Source organism: Xenopus tropicalis, chromosome 6 (genome assembly GCF_000004195.4).
Source record: "Xenopus tropicalis strain Nigerian chromosome 6, UCB_Xtro_10.0, whole genome shotgun sequence".
Classification (NCBI taxonomy): domain Eukaryota; kingdom Metazoa; phylum Chordata; class Amphibia; order Anura; family Pipidae; genus Xenopus; species Xenopus tropicalis.
The window spans coordinates 108,472,119-108,489,170 of record NC_030682.2 but is presented as its reverse complement, the minus strand read 5'-3'; the positions used below and the strand labels follow the sequence as shown (position 1 = coordinate 108,489,170).

Genomic DNA, 17,052 nt, shown 5'->3' with positions numbered 1-17,052 from the left:
ATTAAGCCCCTGACTTTCTGACTGCTATCATTTCGTACATTAGTTGATACATTTCGCAGCAGCTTCAGTTTTTACTGAGCATGTTCTCTAAGATTTGCCCAAGGCTCCTTTAACACTTTTGCACCACAATCTTTACTAAACCCACAGAGCAACAGTTACAAGTGATACATCAGTCGCTGGTGGTTTAATGACGCTGCAGAATGTATCAAATTTGAATTTTTCTGTGCCAAAGGCAAATTAAAAATACGTTTTTTAAATTTCAATTTAGAAACCTGGTAAAAAAAAAAACAACTGGAAATATTTTTTGATGTTATAGTATATGTAAATGATATGTTTTGTAAAGCTAAACATTTAAAAATATAAGTTTTACCAGTAGGTAGGATATAATGTAGTTTGAACCAGCATGCCATATGGATATCAAATAATGCAAAAAGCTTGGGATGTGTTACCTCTCCCATGGGTTGGTGTCATGCTTGCTGCTTCCTGAGATGAGACACATTCTTTTACATCCCCGTTAAAAGGCACCACTACATGGTCTGCTCTTTTGTGCTGTATCTTCTCCAGTAACTTGTCTAAATCGTCACCTTATAAGATAAAACATTTTATGTTGCCAGTCATATCTATGCAAACTGCATACAGAGGCCATACATTTTAATATCTATTGGTCTGGCCAGGTCACCAAATGACCAGGCCAAAAAAAAGGATTTTTATCCAATGTGGCCTTCTATGTGACATCTGGGCCAGCAATTGGGTCACATCAGCTGAAGGCTACTGCCTACAAACCACATACACGGACTGATGTAGTCCTTAGCCAACAGGATTTGTGTGCCTGTGTAAGGATGAATTATAGGCCCCCTTTCCTGAGATGGCCATAAACTATATAGCTGGCCATACACGTACATAAATGAAACCTAGTTTTGTATGATAATGGGACCACGTAGGCTCCAAACCGGGCAATCAGTTGTTTAGTTGATCAGCTAGGTTAGAAAATTTCAGTCAGCTAAAGAAAAAATTGGCGAATGTATTGTGTATCTGACAATATCCTTGGGGGACCTACAATGGAAGTCACTTTCGTATGATTGGTGTCTGCCAACTATTTCATGTTCAGAACATCCTCCCATTTGTATTTTAAGGGATTTATCGTACAATTTCAGTCTGAATGTTAGTTTTAGATTGTTGCATTTAAACATACAACTGATATCCGAACGTTCGTCGGAAGAAGACTAAAATCTGAACGTGTATGACCAGTTTAAGATCTGAAGAATAGAAGTCCCATGGTTGTAGCATAGCTATGATTGCACTTACCCAGAGATGTGCTCTTGAAATGAGAAGCCAGGAAGCTGACCTTGCCAGTGATAAGTTCATAGCTGATTTCCTTCAGAAACTCACTAGTGGTCAGCATGCTCTCCGCTACAATGCGAGACTGGTACTTGCCTAAAACAGTTACACATTCACATGAGTACTATTCGCTGAAGGTGAACTAAAACTGTGTTAATAAAACCTGAAACTGTGTTAATAAGAACTTAAAGTAAATGGGAACTTGGCCCTACAAAGTGATCTCATAGTTAGAAAACCTAGTTGATCAGTACAATACAGTAGGTAGGAGAGGCAGGTTATTAAAGTAACATGCCACTGGGCAGCATGAGCTGGTAAAACAATTTTCTTTCGCTACGGAGGATATACTGGCAAGATGATTGCTTTGTTATTAAAGTGCTGATGTGAATGGCTCAGCTGATGTGCATGGCTCAGATCTCACCATGAGAACAAACAGAAAAGAACACAAACCTTTCAAAAGTCATGCTGCCATGACATGTACACACTGAAAAAAGGTCATGTACTAAGCAAAGCTCAGGAGGCTGAGACTGTTGTGCTTAGTCTGGTAGCACTCTCCCAGGATGTCACGCTGCAACCTTCCTCTTTATTTGCCAAGAACTTTTCCACTTCTGTCCTCAAACAAGTCTGTACAGCCACTGAACAATAGCCAATATCTGGAATAATGCAAGCTTGTCCCTATACTGCTAATTTACCCATAAACTGACCCATATTTCTGTAGAAAGAGCTTAACAAACGCTCAAATACAAATATTCATACATTTTGTCATATTTTTTTGAGCACATACATATAAAGATACAGTACATGCAATTCCAGAAAGCAATTCCAGGTCTATATCAGCTATAGCAGGTAATATGGAAGCTCAATACCAGATGTATAAATGGAAGTAAGCTAATGAGGAATAGTCTGTGTATAACATAAGCTATACTGAAAATTTGTCTTGTACAGGTATGGGATCTTTTATCCAGAACTTCATTATCCAGAAAGCTCTGAATTACAGGAAGGCCATTTCACATAGACTCTATTTTAAACAATTCTATTTTCAGAAAAAATATTTTCTTTTTCCCTGTAATAATAAAAAAGTGCCTTGTACTTGATTCCAACTAAGCTGCAATAATCCATATTGGTGGCAAAACAGTCCTGTTGGAATTATTTAATGGGTAAAAGATTTTTTTGTAGACAAAGAATTGTGATCCAAATTATGGAAAGATCCCTTATTCAGAAAACCCCAAGTCCCCAGCATTCTGGATAACAGGTCCAATACCTGTACTTTGGTGTAGTTTAAGCAAGTTTGCATTTCTTTTATTTTTCAAATTATTGACAGACGTGGGCCCAGTGACCTATCGCTACAAAAACCCCAAATGATGAGATATGCTTAGAGGGCACATTAAAGCCACTGGAACCTACAAAAAAAGAAGCTATTTATTTAAAAATCAATTCAGTCAATGACTTACCCAGTGCTATCACACAGAATTCATTGCCCCGCACCTTTGACGAACAAATTACTACTACATAGTCTGGGAGCTTCTGTTGCTGCTTTATTTCAGACAGAGATCTCAGGGTCTCGGAAATGCCCTCTGCCAAGGAATTCTGTGTAATGAGCACATGCACCAAGTCCTGAGAAACACTGGCCGACAGGCGGGCAAGCCATGGCAACTGGGCCTGTGACACGTGAAAGGCTGCAGGGGATGTTTGCAAGGAGTGGTCTTTATAATTTAAATCCTGCAGAGCTTTCAGCACAATCTGCTCAAAGACTTCACGGATTGGTATTTGATCTGGACCTGTATGGAAAATACCAAAGGAAATATATTACAAACTAAGCATGGCCTTAAGTCATGTAGTTCAATGTACAGGTGACAGCTACCATTCAGTACTGTAGTATCCTTACCATTATATTTGTTATGACAGATGCTGCATTTCTGTCTTAGCTATTTCTAGCAAAAAAACAACAACATATCACTCAACATCTCTGATCTACTTACAGTGTTCCCTGTGCATCTGCTCTTTAACGGTTCTGTATGCAGCATTGCGCATTCTCTGCTCTAGCTCTACATTGTTTTCTTTTAAAGATTATCTCTTGGGCCTACAGTTGCCTTCCAAGGATGCAGCATCTCTTTTTCTGCTCTACAGAGATTTCTATCAACAGTGCAACATCTTTCTCTCTGGCCTGCAATGCACTACAATCCCTGTATCATTTCTAATGCGCTTCCCATCAAACCACCAAAGACATAATGTGGGTAATCAGAATGCTGCTTAACATTCAGGGAGGATACCATAATTTTTTAGTCTCTCTAAAAACATTCCATGGGAGTCACCAAAGCCCTGCTGTTGATAATGACTAGGGTTGGAGGCAGTTCTTCCTTAATAACAAGCAACACATGGCAAATGCTTTAATCAGAACCAACATGGAACAACAGAAATCTGAAATTTACAAAGAAGCACCATGGAAAGAGAAAGGCAATGAGCAACAAATACAGGATGACAGATGCCAAAAAGGTACAATTTTTGTTGGATAAATTAAGAAAACAGAGCATTATTTCATCCAAGTGTGGCCTCACCTAGTCGCACAAGGTACTGTATCGTTAGCAGAATCATGTTCTCCACACTCAAGAACTGCCAACTAGACACCCCCATCTGGTCCAGCTCCTTCTTTTCTAGTTCTTGCAATTTGTAGCAATTCACTAGTAAAGGGCTAACAACAAGGTCTCCCACATTCCCATAGAAGTATGGCAAAGCCCCATAACCTGCATTAGAAAAAGATCAAAAAGAAATGATTAATGCTGTTAGAAATTTTCATACAGCCAACAGAAAATAAAAATTCCAAGTCTATCACTATCCCTCATAAATTCACTTACACTAGACCCTGGACTCCAGTATACTGTTGCTATTCTTCTGCTGTTATATATCATTATTTAACTTAGCATTGTCAGCTAAGGATACCAAACTTGCAGAATTACCTCTGCCTCTGGCCAACAAGGGATGCCGCAACATATAATTAATCAGCAGCTTGTCCTACTGTGCACTGAAGCCTGGAGGAGTATTCTCTTGAATCTTTACTCTTACCTATAAGAATGACAGGCCGGATGCCAGAATTATTCAATAGATTTTCTGGAACAATCACAGTTTCACCAGCTGGAATAGGCTGAGGCTGAAAAACTCCTCCCAAAACTGTCTGTGGCAAAGCGGCTAAAATTGAAAGCGGCAAAAAAAAAGAGAAAATGATGATGAGAAAAAGAAGAGCAAATATATGATGAATGCAGTAACAAAAAGGGATCATTGTTACCAGTTTGTGTGACTGGCCGAGCAGTTGGTGCGGCTGTTGCTAACATTGGCGCTAGTACTGGAGATCCTGGAGGCCATCCTCTGTGTCTTTTCTTTGGTGGGCCAGAAAATGAAATCATTGCTGTAAGAAAGGGACACAAGAAGCCAATGCACAATTTAATGGACTGGAACATGAGAAACTGTAAACGTCAAATCTTCTGGCTTGTGTTCAAAGTTGATTTGTCTCATTTTAAAGCATAGTGTATTTTTGCACACACCACAATTTGCATGCACACAATTATATATCTTAGAAGGAACACTGACTCTTAACACTGCCACATCCCCAGGACAATTCCTTTTGAAAACTGCAAATGTGTAATATCAAAAAAATCGAACCAAACAGATAATGTATCAGCTATGGAATCATTAATTACATAATTGGCCTTCTAGCTATCAAAAGTGGTTACTTTAAGGAATATTATATTTAATAGGTATAGAGACTACATTCCAGATCCTACTTTTGAATACTTATTTTCAATTTAAAATTAACACAGAGTGTGTGCACACATGTAAAGGCACATTGCTGCAATAGGAAAGAAGTGAAACAAAGGTGACAAAACACGCACTCTTCATACCATGATCTCCAGCAACACAACCGGGACTTGGAGAAGTTGAATGAGGGGCTGGCTGAGAAGGCGTAGAATTTAATACAGTTGCTCTACCTCCATTTAAAGTTCCATTAGAGATCTCTGGAGCTTGAATTGTAGAAGGTGCTAGAATAAATACATATATAATTAACAATGCATGTAATGTTGTATGATTTACCATTTACAGATACGCTATGCAATACAGATACTAATAGAGAATAATGTAAGTAACATTTCTGAGCAATAAAATCAGCAAATTATCTCTGCTGGTACCATAACTCCAAGTGTAATCTAAACCATAAAGAGATAGCATATTGTGTGTGGTCAGTAATCGACAAAAAAGTAATTTTAATATAATGTACTGTTGCCCTGCATGGGGTAAACATTTTGTGTTTGCCTTAGAAAGACCGCTATAGTAAATAAACTAAATAAGCTGCTGTGTAGCCATGTGGGCAGCTATTCAAGCTGAAAAAGGAGAAAAGGCACAGGATACATAAGCAGATAACAGATAAGCTCTGTAGAATACAATTTATATAAACTATAGTAGTGTTTCTGAAGCAAATACACAACTTTTACCAGTGGAGGGCAACAGTACATAATATATTAATTATTTTTTTTTGGTGTTACTGTTCCTTTACTATCCAATATAATGGGCTAGATTGCCTTAAATCACCCCCAATACCCTTTCCAATTCTCCCAGGGAATAACAGATAGAATTTTTCATAAAAGTGTGCTTTCATGGCCCACGGTGCATATTTGGGTAATCTAACAACAGACTTTGTTAATTTACTAAAAGTCCTAGCAATGTCTAATAACCCACAGCAATCAATCTGATGCCTGATTTCAAAGAGGTTACCAGAATAAACCACCCGCTGATTGCATAGGTTTCCTTGAACTGGTTCAAACATCACAATATTCATTCTATTTCTAGCCTTATGCCTACTCTATCTGCTTTTCGTCACATCTTATAAGAACCCATGAAGACTGTCCTCAGTATAACACTATCATCCTGTTCCCATTGAAGAACACTTAGGGGCATATTTATTGTGCGGTGCGGTAAAAACGTCGTTATAACACAGAAAATTACGCTGCCGTTCACGGTGTTTCGTGGCGTAAAATTCGGCGTACTTACATACTGGCGGCTATTTCTGCGTTGCGTAAAACCGCCGTGTATACGGCATTCTTTCTTATATATGGGCCTATATATGTCAATGGGCCTAATCATTAACTGGTTTTCCCGTGTGTGGCCACTTTAGACATAGTGTAAACAGAACATTAGGAAAGTGGACATTTTTAAGGATGCAGCATATTTTGTAAGCCTTCAGGTGCCCAGTAATTAATAAAAGGACAGCAGAGGGCTGCAAATAAACATATTCAAATAACTGCTGGAATTGCTCACCTGCAGGAAATGTCTTTCCAACAATATGCACAGGCAGCGCAAGAGGTTTCACAATTCCCTTGTTTCGTGAAAGATCCTGAGGGGTACTTGAGTGAACTGTAGGGGGCACTTTGGCAGAGGTGAAGGATGTAAGATCTAAAACACATTGGTTTGGGAAGAAGCAGAAAAACAGAATGTCAAGTACTGATAGCTACTATTGATTTACATTGTTTACTCATATCACAAAGCACAACATTGAGAACCTTGTCTCAGGTGTTGGCAAAAAGCTGCCAAATGGCAGTTACTTATGCTCTCACTTCCCTTTTTTAACTGGAAGTTCATTTCCCTTAGTGTATTAAAGGGCAATCATGCCCTCTACATTATCAATCTCCCCCAGTTGAGTCCAAGTAAGAACACAGGTATTAAAGGAACAGTAACACCAAAAAATGAAAGAGCTTTAAAATAATAAAAATATAATGCACTGTTGCCCTGCACTGGTAAAACTGGTGTGTTTGCTACAGTAACACTACTATAATTTATATAATAAGCTGCTGTGTAGCCACGGGGGCAGCCATTCATGCTGGAAAAAAGGAGAAAAGGCACAGGTTACATAGCAGATAACAGATAAGTTCTGTAGAATACAATAGTATTTTATCTGTTATCTGCTATATGCTTGTGCCTTTTCTCCTTTGAATGGCTGCCTCCATGGCTACATAGCAGCTTATTTATATAAATTATAGTAGACTTTGTGAAGTAAACACACAACTTTTACCAGTGCAGGGCAGCAGCACATTATATTCTAGTTACTTTTATACACTTTCATTTTTTGGTGTTACTGTTCCTAAGGAATGGGGGCATGGCATCAATCTGCTGTCTCCAACAGTATAATCATCTGAGACTGAGCATTAAATCTGAATGTTTATTTCCCTGTTACCTGAATGAGGAAAGCTTGGTTTGTATCCATTGCAATTTCCATTTTCCAAAATTGAGGTTGCGGATATAGATGTTAGTGGTTTGGCCGGTGGAATTACAGCAGGATATTGGCGATTTCGAGTCTCTGAAAAACATTGCAGAAGAGTTTGGTTAAAAACTGGAATACATTAAGATACCCAGCACTTACAATGAATGTGCTGAGTGCTAATAAGGTGAAAGACTCTTTTGCTGTGAGAAATCTACAACATAAGATCAGTTCAAGTGCTTTCCATAGTAAAAGTATACAAACAATAGAATATAATATAATCTCCTTTTACATGTGTCAAATTGCAATACCCAATTTACCTTTCCAGCAGATGAGGGGACCTTTGGACAAGACTCCTTGTGAATTGCGTACAAGATAATACTTTAAGTGCTTTTGCTTTTTTGGCTGGGTTGTGAGCTTTAGATTTATGTGGTTAGAGAACTCTGTGAAGTATCGGAAACCTCTCTCTCCGCAGCCAACACAATTCCCAGAGAACCCTTCAAATAAACAACAGTTGAGATAGAAGATTACTAAACGTATTAAACAGTTTGTTAAAAGAGACATATTAGATAAATGAAAAAAAAATAATTTTGCAGGCAATAATGAATACTATATGGTGCTGGTTTCACTCTGGGCTAAATAGGATTAACTTTAAAAATCACCCCTTTATTGGAGCTCCCCATAGATCCACTTCAGTCCATGTTGTATATCCAACAAGGGGGTGAGCGTGGTCTAGGGGTTCCTGCCAAAAGCACAGTAGGATAGGATAGTCAATCACAACCCTGTAGTCACACAAGCAAAGACAGGATTCAGTTCCCCGTCAGGTCAGGCTATCTGCTGATTGGTTCCTACTCCACTGTGCAGTGTGGCCTACCTGTCTTTCCTCATGCCTGGGAAAGGAGGCAGCAGGAAGTGGAACAGATGGGAGGATTTTTAGAAATGTTTTCAATAAATCAGCCCAAAACAAGTTTTAAAAAAATCCTTCTATTTGTACAAAAGTATAATGGACTGGCATTTTTTTGTTTTTCACACAATATGTCTCCTTGAAAATACACATGGCCTACTAGATGTAAAATGTTAATCATAACTTTCAGAACTGAAAGCTGAAAGAATATATCTCCAATAATGTACCCCAAAAGCCTCAATGTAAAGTATGTTTTCTAATGAAGAGTAACATTAGTCCTACCAACATAAACTAAAGCAGAAATCATATATGAGTTGGGAATTTTTTAATTACCTAAAAGTGCATTTTTTCCATCATCATCTGGCAAAAATCTTTTGTCAACAGCGCAGACGAGAATGTGGTCTGGAAGGCTGGGAGTCTTTGCTCCAACTAAAAGGAATCCTGCTGGAACGTCAAACTGTTCTGTGCAAAGTGTCACCAACCGCAAGTCTTTTCCTGCCTGGCAGAAACCTGAGAGAACCAAACATTTGGGTTAATATTAAACTGGCTTTTAGAACACCGCAGCACAGAATTTTCTAGGTAAATTTCATAAGTAAATCTATCAATGCAATGGCAAGAAAATCTTTACTTGAAGAGACTGGATATTTTGTTTGACTTGTGTTCTGCCCATGGCTTTCTTAAGGGTTTGTCTGAGAATCTTACAGAGCAGATGGACAAAATGATTTATAACTGGGAAAACCATTAATAAATCTTCTTTATGATGCTTTATACATTAAACAGTGTTTTTCATCCTTGTATTTGGCAAGGCAATGTCTGTTTTATTAGTCCCAAGTAAATCACATGCATGATACTGGGTTTCTATAGAACTGGAGTTGGAGGGAGACATTCATTCAGCAGAAGACTGATTCTTAAATAGTAGTAACCAACACCATGGAAACATAAGGGTTTTAGGTCACTTTTGAGGATCAGAATTTGCCATTCTGTAGCTCCCTTACAATGCTGGCAATGAAAAGGCTCATAGCTTTAAGCAGTTGTATACACCAGATCAATTATTTATAATGAACTAATGCGAGTGAGGTTATCAATGATAACATTTCATTTAAAAATATGAAATATGGATATATTTATAAACAGAAACTGCAAAGAAGAACTGTTTAAAATGCACTGGAAGTAATTTTGTAAAGTTTAGGTTGATAGTTTAATTTAATTTTTTTTTAATTTACCCTTTTAACTTTTAAAAAGATGCAAAAACAACGTGTAATAATAAAGTACACAAAAGTTTCGGAAAATTTATTTTACTTTACTGCTAGAAAACATGCAGACATTTCATGCTTGCATTGAGCAATTCATTTTCAGGTAGAACAGTAAATTAAAATATCAAATACTGCTGCTTGGAATTCCTGTGAGCAAAATTAAGTGATATGATAGGCTTAGCTGAAGCAAAGTAAATGGATTCAATTTACTAATAACTTCAGAAATATGGAACTCTTGTGTGATATAGTAAAAAGGCAAATAGTGTGAATACAGTATCCCTTCACTGATATCAGCAGTGTTCTAGTTATGTACCATGCTGAACAAAAAGCGCATGCCAACAAATAATATTCAGTCAGGCTGGTACTAGCAGTGTAGGGGGTGCAGCATATTTATAGTGGGCACTTTCATCTCATTATAAAATAAATAAGTAAATAGAATGTTGTAACAAATAAATGAATACCATCTATAGTGCAAGATCCTTCTGGTGCTGGTTTTTGGGCATATGGTAGAGGAGGACTGTTTGAATCTGACATCTCATCATCCTCATCATCCTCCTCCAATTCAGAAACTGGTTGGCTAGTAGAAAAATCCAAGCTGCCATTCTGAGTGTACCGGTGTACTAAATCCTTGTCCAACTCCTCCACTTTAGGCTTTACATCAACACCTTTTAGAAAGTGAAAAATCATTCATCAGCACTCCATTTTAATCAAATACTTCAGAATTTTAAAACTGATTTCCTTTTCCTCTGTAGTAATAAAACAGTACCTTGTAATTGATCCCAACTAAAATATAAATAATCCTTATTGGATGTAAAACAATCCTATTGGGTTTAATTAATGTTTTATTGATTTTTTAGTAGACTTAAGGTATGGAGATCCAAATTACGAAAAGACCCCTTATCCGGAATACCCTTGGTCCCGAGCATTGTGGATAACAGGTCCTATACCCACTAAAAAAAACCATATCCTCAATTCAGTTTGGTGTAGAACTAGCATATATTTTTATATAGCATGCTATGCACCATTATCAGTGGAACATAAGTATTATATACAGAGAAGAATTTACCTTCAGGTGAGAATGTCGAGCTGTCAGCATTTAAGTAGAGCTGTGAGAAGACTGGCCGTGGCACAACATTGCTGCACCGAAGGGAGGCTTCTATTGAATTGTGAAGAGCTTCCTCAAAACGGGCAGATTTCAGCTGCCCAGCATAAGAGTTCCCCATGACCTAAATATAAATAATAGGTGTCACAATCAGAAATGATATGAGTCACGTGTATCTTGAAAATACTTCCTCCCCACAGCAAAATCCTTTAAAAACTCCTAAAAACTGTCAATGAAACATTTAACGGCCCATATATTTTCTCTGGCCACTGGCAATTTCAGGCTCTTTTTCCTCTATGGTTTAATCCCTGTAAGTAATGTAATAAAAAGAGCAACATGTTCAGGTCTAGTAAGTTACAGCAACCAGTCAGATGTTTGCTTTTAAACAGCTGGCCATTAAATGCTTCCCGATTGGCTGCTCTAGTTTACTAGACCTGTTGCAAACCTTCCCTATTCTGGAATTTTGTATTATGGCAAATATTTCCAAGACAAATGACTAGAAAAATTATGACTATTGAAATGACTATTGAAAATATAAAATGTCAGGAGGTAGGTATTAATAGTTTGAACTGTCCCAGGACCACTATAAAAGTTGATAAATTCTAGTTCATTCCATACCAATTAGAGTTTTTCACAATCCCCCCACTGTAGCACAGCCAAGCAGCATGACTTTGGTTACCATTTCATCACTAACTATACATCACTTTATAACTTTAAAGTTGGGCATTTATATATATATATATATACAGTGCAAGCATGCTCATTGTACATTGAAATCTGTGGTTTCATGGCACAGCCAGGTTTGATGAGTTAAGAAAGGTTTGACAAAAAGGTCTGTTTGACCTGTGGGATGGTCACTCAGATACCATAGATACAGGCTGCCTTAAGTATTAGATTCATACCATGTGGATGCATATAAACTAGTTCAGCCTGCAGCATGAATGTAATTAACTGCTAATGAAGCATGCAGGGTTCGCATTTAATCACATTTTGGTTTTAAAAGGGTGAGGTGGTAAAATCAGACTTGTTCTCAGGAGTACCAAGGATCTCCCCATGGGCTAAGGCCCTAGGGACACCAGCCAAGGACAACTCCCATCAGCACATTCTAATTCCTACCATAGGCCTATATAATACCTCTTACCACTTACCATTTCTACAGTTATTAGTCATGAATGCAAGCCATGGGTGTCATGTTTTCTGGTGGGCTCAAGGAGACACAGTCTCACACTCGATAATGCTAATAACAAATTAATTTAAAAAATTTGGATGGGAATGTTTTCTGAAAATTTATAAGATCTAGTGGAAATATCAGTTTCAATTGTGTTGCTGCTCTCCTGTTTTATTACAGTAAACTAAATTGTGTCCTATACAATACAATAAGAGAAAATTTCAGTACAATTCCGTGAATAATCAGTATCAGCAGTAGGATCATTACGTTTTGTCAGCAATGGGAATGGCACAGAATGTTTATTACCCAAACTGAGCCTAATATTTATTGGAAGACTTTAAAAATCTAAAATAGTGCTTAGATCACTAAAGATGGCTAGCCATTTCAGTCAATTCAGTCAGCAGCTTATAGGCCTATGTATGGGACCCTCAGACAGCCCTGCCTGATATTTGTCCAAAAATTGGTCAGATGCCGATCGGGTAGGTTTGAAAATCCTGTGGGGCTAGGAGCGCATTAGTGCATTGATGCAGTCCTTGTCCCAATGGCATGGATTCTATCAATGTGATCCCATTGGGCAGCCCACATGATCGCATTATCCGGACATCGCCAACCTCTCAAGGTAGACATATTGGGGAAAGGTCTCCAGATGAGCGGAACTTTCAATGTGTGCTTAAGGCTATGCGTATGGCCCAAAATAACATAAATGCTTGGTAAACACTAAACTGAATTGTACTGGGTGTTTGGGGATTATTTCTACACAACTCTGCGCTTTATCAAATGGAAAAATAAGCACTGCAATTGCAAAACTTACATTTTTACTCAAATTTCAAAAGGTAAAAACAATTTTTAGTGAACCAGCCCCTTAGTCCCATAATTTACAAGAGGGAAGGAGGAACAAAACTCTCCAAGAATGTTATATGCTTCTCAGTATGTACTTAGAATTCATCCCATTAGAGCATAACAGGGTGTATTTCCTGCCACGTGTGCATTGCTAATTCTAAATGCTTTTCTTAGATCTGACAGTAGTTCATTCAGATTCTTTACTAAATTTGAATTTGCCTTCTATAAGGAAGGGGACTTGTGCATGAGCTGAACATGCTTCCTTGGAAAAAAAACCAATAGCTATACAATACACTATTGATAAATGGATATATACTTTAGGTACATAAGCCCATCAGTTGTTTGCAGCTGTATACACAGGTTATTCCTAGAGGTTGTACAGTAGTAGGCGGCAGTAATCAGAAGGTTACACCAATATCTTTTGTTCCATTGCTCCTTGTTTGCTTGATTAGGCTCCATCTGTCAAGAATAGGTGGGGAAAGAAAGGGAGTCGCTTAAAATGGGCAGCTGGTCAGATCCAAAAAGTCAGGGGACACATGATGAGTTACATAAGGAACCAAGCAGAAAGGGCTACTAAGACCAATGATGAGGGAGGGGGATGACACTAATGTGCTATATGTAAAAGAGCCCTGATGGCATCAAACTGCTTGTATCACAGCTGTTCTCAAATCAGCTGCATAGCCAAATAAACAGAAGGAACACCTCAGGGCTGCCATGAAATTTGGAGACACTGTGACATGCATAAAGGCCCTAATAATATTTTTATAGTGATCAATTCCAAAAGATTTATCAATAAGTAAATTTAAACATACTAAAAATGAACAAGAAATAATGACACATTAAGAAAGCAACTGCACAAAAAAGAAGTTTGCCAGGAATAAGTTTGTCCAAAATAGTCCTTGGCCAATATAGAATTCTTCTGGATTCCCAATTCGATCCTTTCTAAATCTGCCTCACAATGTCAAGACAGCTTGACCCTAGAAATGACTAAGCCACACTCGAACCCATAACAGCTATCTGGCTTTGATCATTTCTCTGCACCAATCGTTCCAGTGAATCACTGATAACTCTGCTTATTTCAAGTCTATTTCATTCCCAGCCTGCCCTATATATGGCGTTTGTCAAATGTCAGAGGTAATGAGAGAAACTTCCTTTTTTTTCCCCACAAAATTCCTTGGATTCTTCTGCAAAATAAACAAAGGTAGTCAAGAATCTCAAGAGTTTTCTTAATTACTATCAACAACCTCTGTGGTCACATCAAAGATGCACCCACTGTAAAGGCAAAGCCAGCTCTGGTGTTTAGTGAGAAAATAACCACTTGACAGATGCAAAACAGCACAGGGAAAATATTTGAACAAACACTCACTAGGAACCACAAACTGATCATAACAATAGCACTTGTGCATCCCACGTAACCTTTAATTCATGGACTGGTGTTACACAAAGGGATATTCTTCTTATAATATAATATATATTATAAAAAAATATTTCTTAAAGGTTTGACTGATACTGCATTACCCGCTTGCAACAAAATCCTCATCTACCAGTGGGACAGTGGCCATAGAATCAAAGGGCCTGCTTAGTAAGTTATGATTAAATTATGCATTAAGCGGCGCCCAAATAAATTTGCATTCTACCTTAAACTTATTTTTCAAAGAAAAAAGTGTAAAAACTGCCATATGAATATATGGTTTCTCTTTATCAGTATCATTTCTTCTAGATAGTCAGGCGATATCAATCAGGCAGGTGCTTACAAGCCCACCACACACAGGCCAACATGGTCTGAAGGGCATCCCATGTATGGCCACCTTTACACAGTAGGCTGAATGTGTACACAGCATTATGAAATACTGACAAGAACCATCCATTGTTGCCATAATGCGCTGTGGGATTTATAATCTCCCTAGGGACCTGACACACAAGGAGATTAGTTGCTTGTGACAAATATCCTCTATTGCGGGCAACTATTGTCCTCCAAATTCCTTCTAAGGGCTCTGGCACACGGGGAGATTAGTCGCCCGCGACAAATCTCCCTGTTCACGGGCGACTAATCTCCCCGAAATGAAATTGCGCCGCCGCGTATGCTATCCCACTGGCGATTTGCATTTTCGCCGGTGGGATGGCATTTTCCAGTGTGCCAGAGCCCTTAAGTTGGCTATAAACAGGTCCACATACAAGGGCCGATCCGCTCGCTTGGCGATGTCGCCAAGTGAGTGGATCCTCTCCCGATATCCCCCACCTACGGGTGGGCGATATCGGGAGAATCCAGGGTAATTCGATCGTTTGGCCCTGGGGCCAAACGATCGAATTATAGTGACGGGTATAGGAAAAGTCGGTCCGGGGATGCGGTCCCTGATTAGACTAGATTTTTTAACCTGCCTGATCAAGATCTGGCCGATTTCAGGCCAGATATCGGTTGGGCAGGCCCGTAGGTAGTGCTCATACACGGGTGAATCGGTCTAAGGGATCGATATCGGCAGCTAGAATCGGCCCGTGTATGGGGACCTTAAGATTTGTTTGTTTGTCAAGATTGCAAAATGAACGGATCTTCTCAGGCTAATTCTAATTCCCTAGGGCAAAACGATCCAATTACAACAGTGGGCATAGGTGTTGTCAAACCAAGGACTGCATTGGCTCATTGATCCGACAGAAAATCAAACCTGCCTGATCTAGATCTGACCAATTTTAGGCCAGATATCAGTAGGGTAGGCCTGTGGGGGGGGGGGAACGCGGGCAAATAATCTGCCAAATTGGTCTGAAGGACTCAAATCAGCAACTGAAATCTGCAGGGCCACCTTTAGTTGGGATAAAATACAAGGGGCTGTTATTATTACAGAGAAAAAGGAATTCAATTTTAACATTTTTAGGTTTTTTTTTTTTTTATTAAAATGGAGTCTATGGGAGATGGCCTTCCAGCAATTCAGAGCTTTCTGGATAAAGTATTTCCTGGTAACGGGTATAATACCTGTACAACAAACCGCATTATTTTTTATGGTCATAGATCACCCACTCCCCAGACATACTTTACATTTCAATGGCTCTAGGTATGTTACAAAATAGAAAAAAATACAATCCATAAGCAGTTTCAAGAATTTAAATAAACACAAAATTCAGAGAAACATTTACTTGGCAGATTAGACAGTCCATTTCCATAAGTCTCTTTTAGTAAAAAACACAAAGGTTATAAAATAATAGCCTTTTCTAAAGAGAGAATGTGTAAAATAATGGCATACTGAAGAGTTTGTCATTGGATCCTATTGGTTATGACTGCATCATTCCTATTGGTCACCACTGCTTCATTACCGGTCTAATGTGCCCGTTATTGACCATATGTGGTTCCAGGACACAGTGCCACAGACCTCAGGAAAAAAAGAGCTTCCCCAATGTGTCATTTCCTTCACCTCCTTTTTACTAGGGAGTAACCTATTCTTCTTATTGTCCAGCAGGTCCTGGATATAGCATTGATTTCCACTTTACACACAAAAGAAAATATCATATAGATTCTGAACTGACATGTATATTATAAATGGGAGACAGCAAAACAAATTTACTAACATTTACTTACGTCTATTTGTACCAATGTGGTTACTCGTAGCAGCCAGTCAGATAGTTTTAGTTGATGTGCTTCAAGTTAGAATGTAATGTAGATCTGAATGGCTAATATGGCTAACTGCACTGTTTCTAGTTGCAGAACAACTCAAAATTAATGGGGGGGCTTTTGCCCCCAAGTCAGTTGTGTGTAACACCCCTTTCATTAAAAGGGACATACATCAAAATACATTCATTGAGCTTTCATATATTTGCACTCTGTGCTGATCAGCAGTGCCTTCCATTCTGAATCAATGAACTGTTGCACCTATTAATGTAGGGGACCCCTGGAGCTACTACTACCTCCTGATTAGGCACAGATGTCAATCGCTTGCCTAATGCCGTAAATGATGCCAGACAGGCTTCCATGCAATGATGTCTGATTGGAGAAGTGCATGCACAGTTGCATTAATTTTGCCTTATCGGATACAACTGCGCCAGACGCAGCACAACTGCACAAAACCCTAATTTCCTAAACGGAGTTCAATATTCTAAACACCAATGTGTTTGTTCTCTGACAGCATGGATATATTTTGGGTGTAGGCACAAGCCAAAATTGCACTATATGACACTGGAGCAGAGATAATGAATTGCCACTGAACTTCAGCAATTGCAAGTGAC

At 38.6% G+C, this 17,052-nt stretch overlaps 1 protein-coding gene across 8 annotated transcripts in view; it reads right to left on the bottom strand.

Moving 5' to 3' along the window:
• greb1l (GREB1 like retinoic acid receptor coactivator) overlaps positions 1 to 17,052 on the bottom strand; it is a 77,895-nt gene that overhangs the window by 18,983 nt on the left and 41,860 nt on the right. For 5 of the 8 annotated variants that reach the window (XM_012964370.3, XM_031903256.1, NM_001130279.1 and 2 more), the window contains 13 exon segments: positions 10,800 to 10,959; positions 10,195 to 10,398; positions 8,814 to 8,990; positions 7,897 to 8,073; positions 7,553 to 7,675; positions 6,640 to 6,774; positions 5,220 to 5,366; positions 4,616 to 4,735; positions 4,396 to 4,518; positions 3,891 to 4,076; positions 2,787 to 3,113; positions 1,306 to 1,434; positions 450 to 584 (listed from right to left, as the gene is read on the bottom strand). In XM_012964370.3, coding sequence (XP_012819824.2) covers positions 450 to 584; positions 1,306 to 1,434; positions 2,787 to 3,113; positions 3,891 to 4,076; positions 4,396 to 4,518; positions 4,616 to 4,735; positions 5,220 to 5,366; positions 6,640 to 6,774; positions 7,553 to 7,675; positions 7,897 to 8,073; positions 8,814 to 8,990; positions 10,195 to 10,398; positions 10,800 to 10,956 — 2,140 coding nt within the window. In that variant the 5' untranslated portion in view covers positions 10,957 to 10,959. 8 annotated transcript variants of the gene reach the window in all.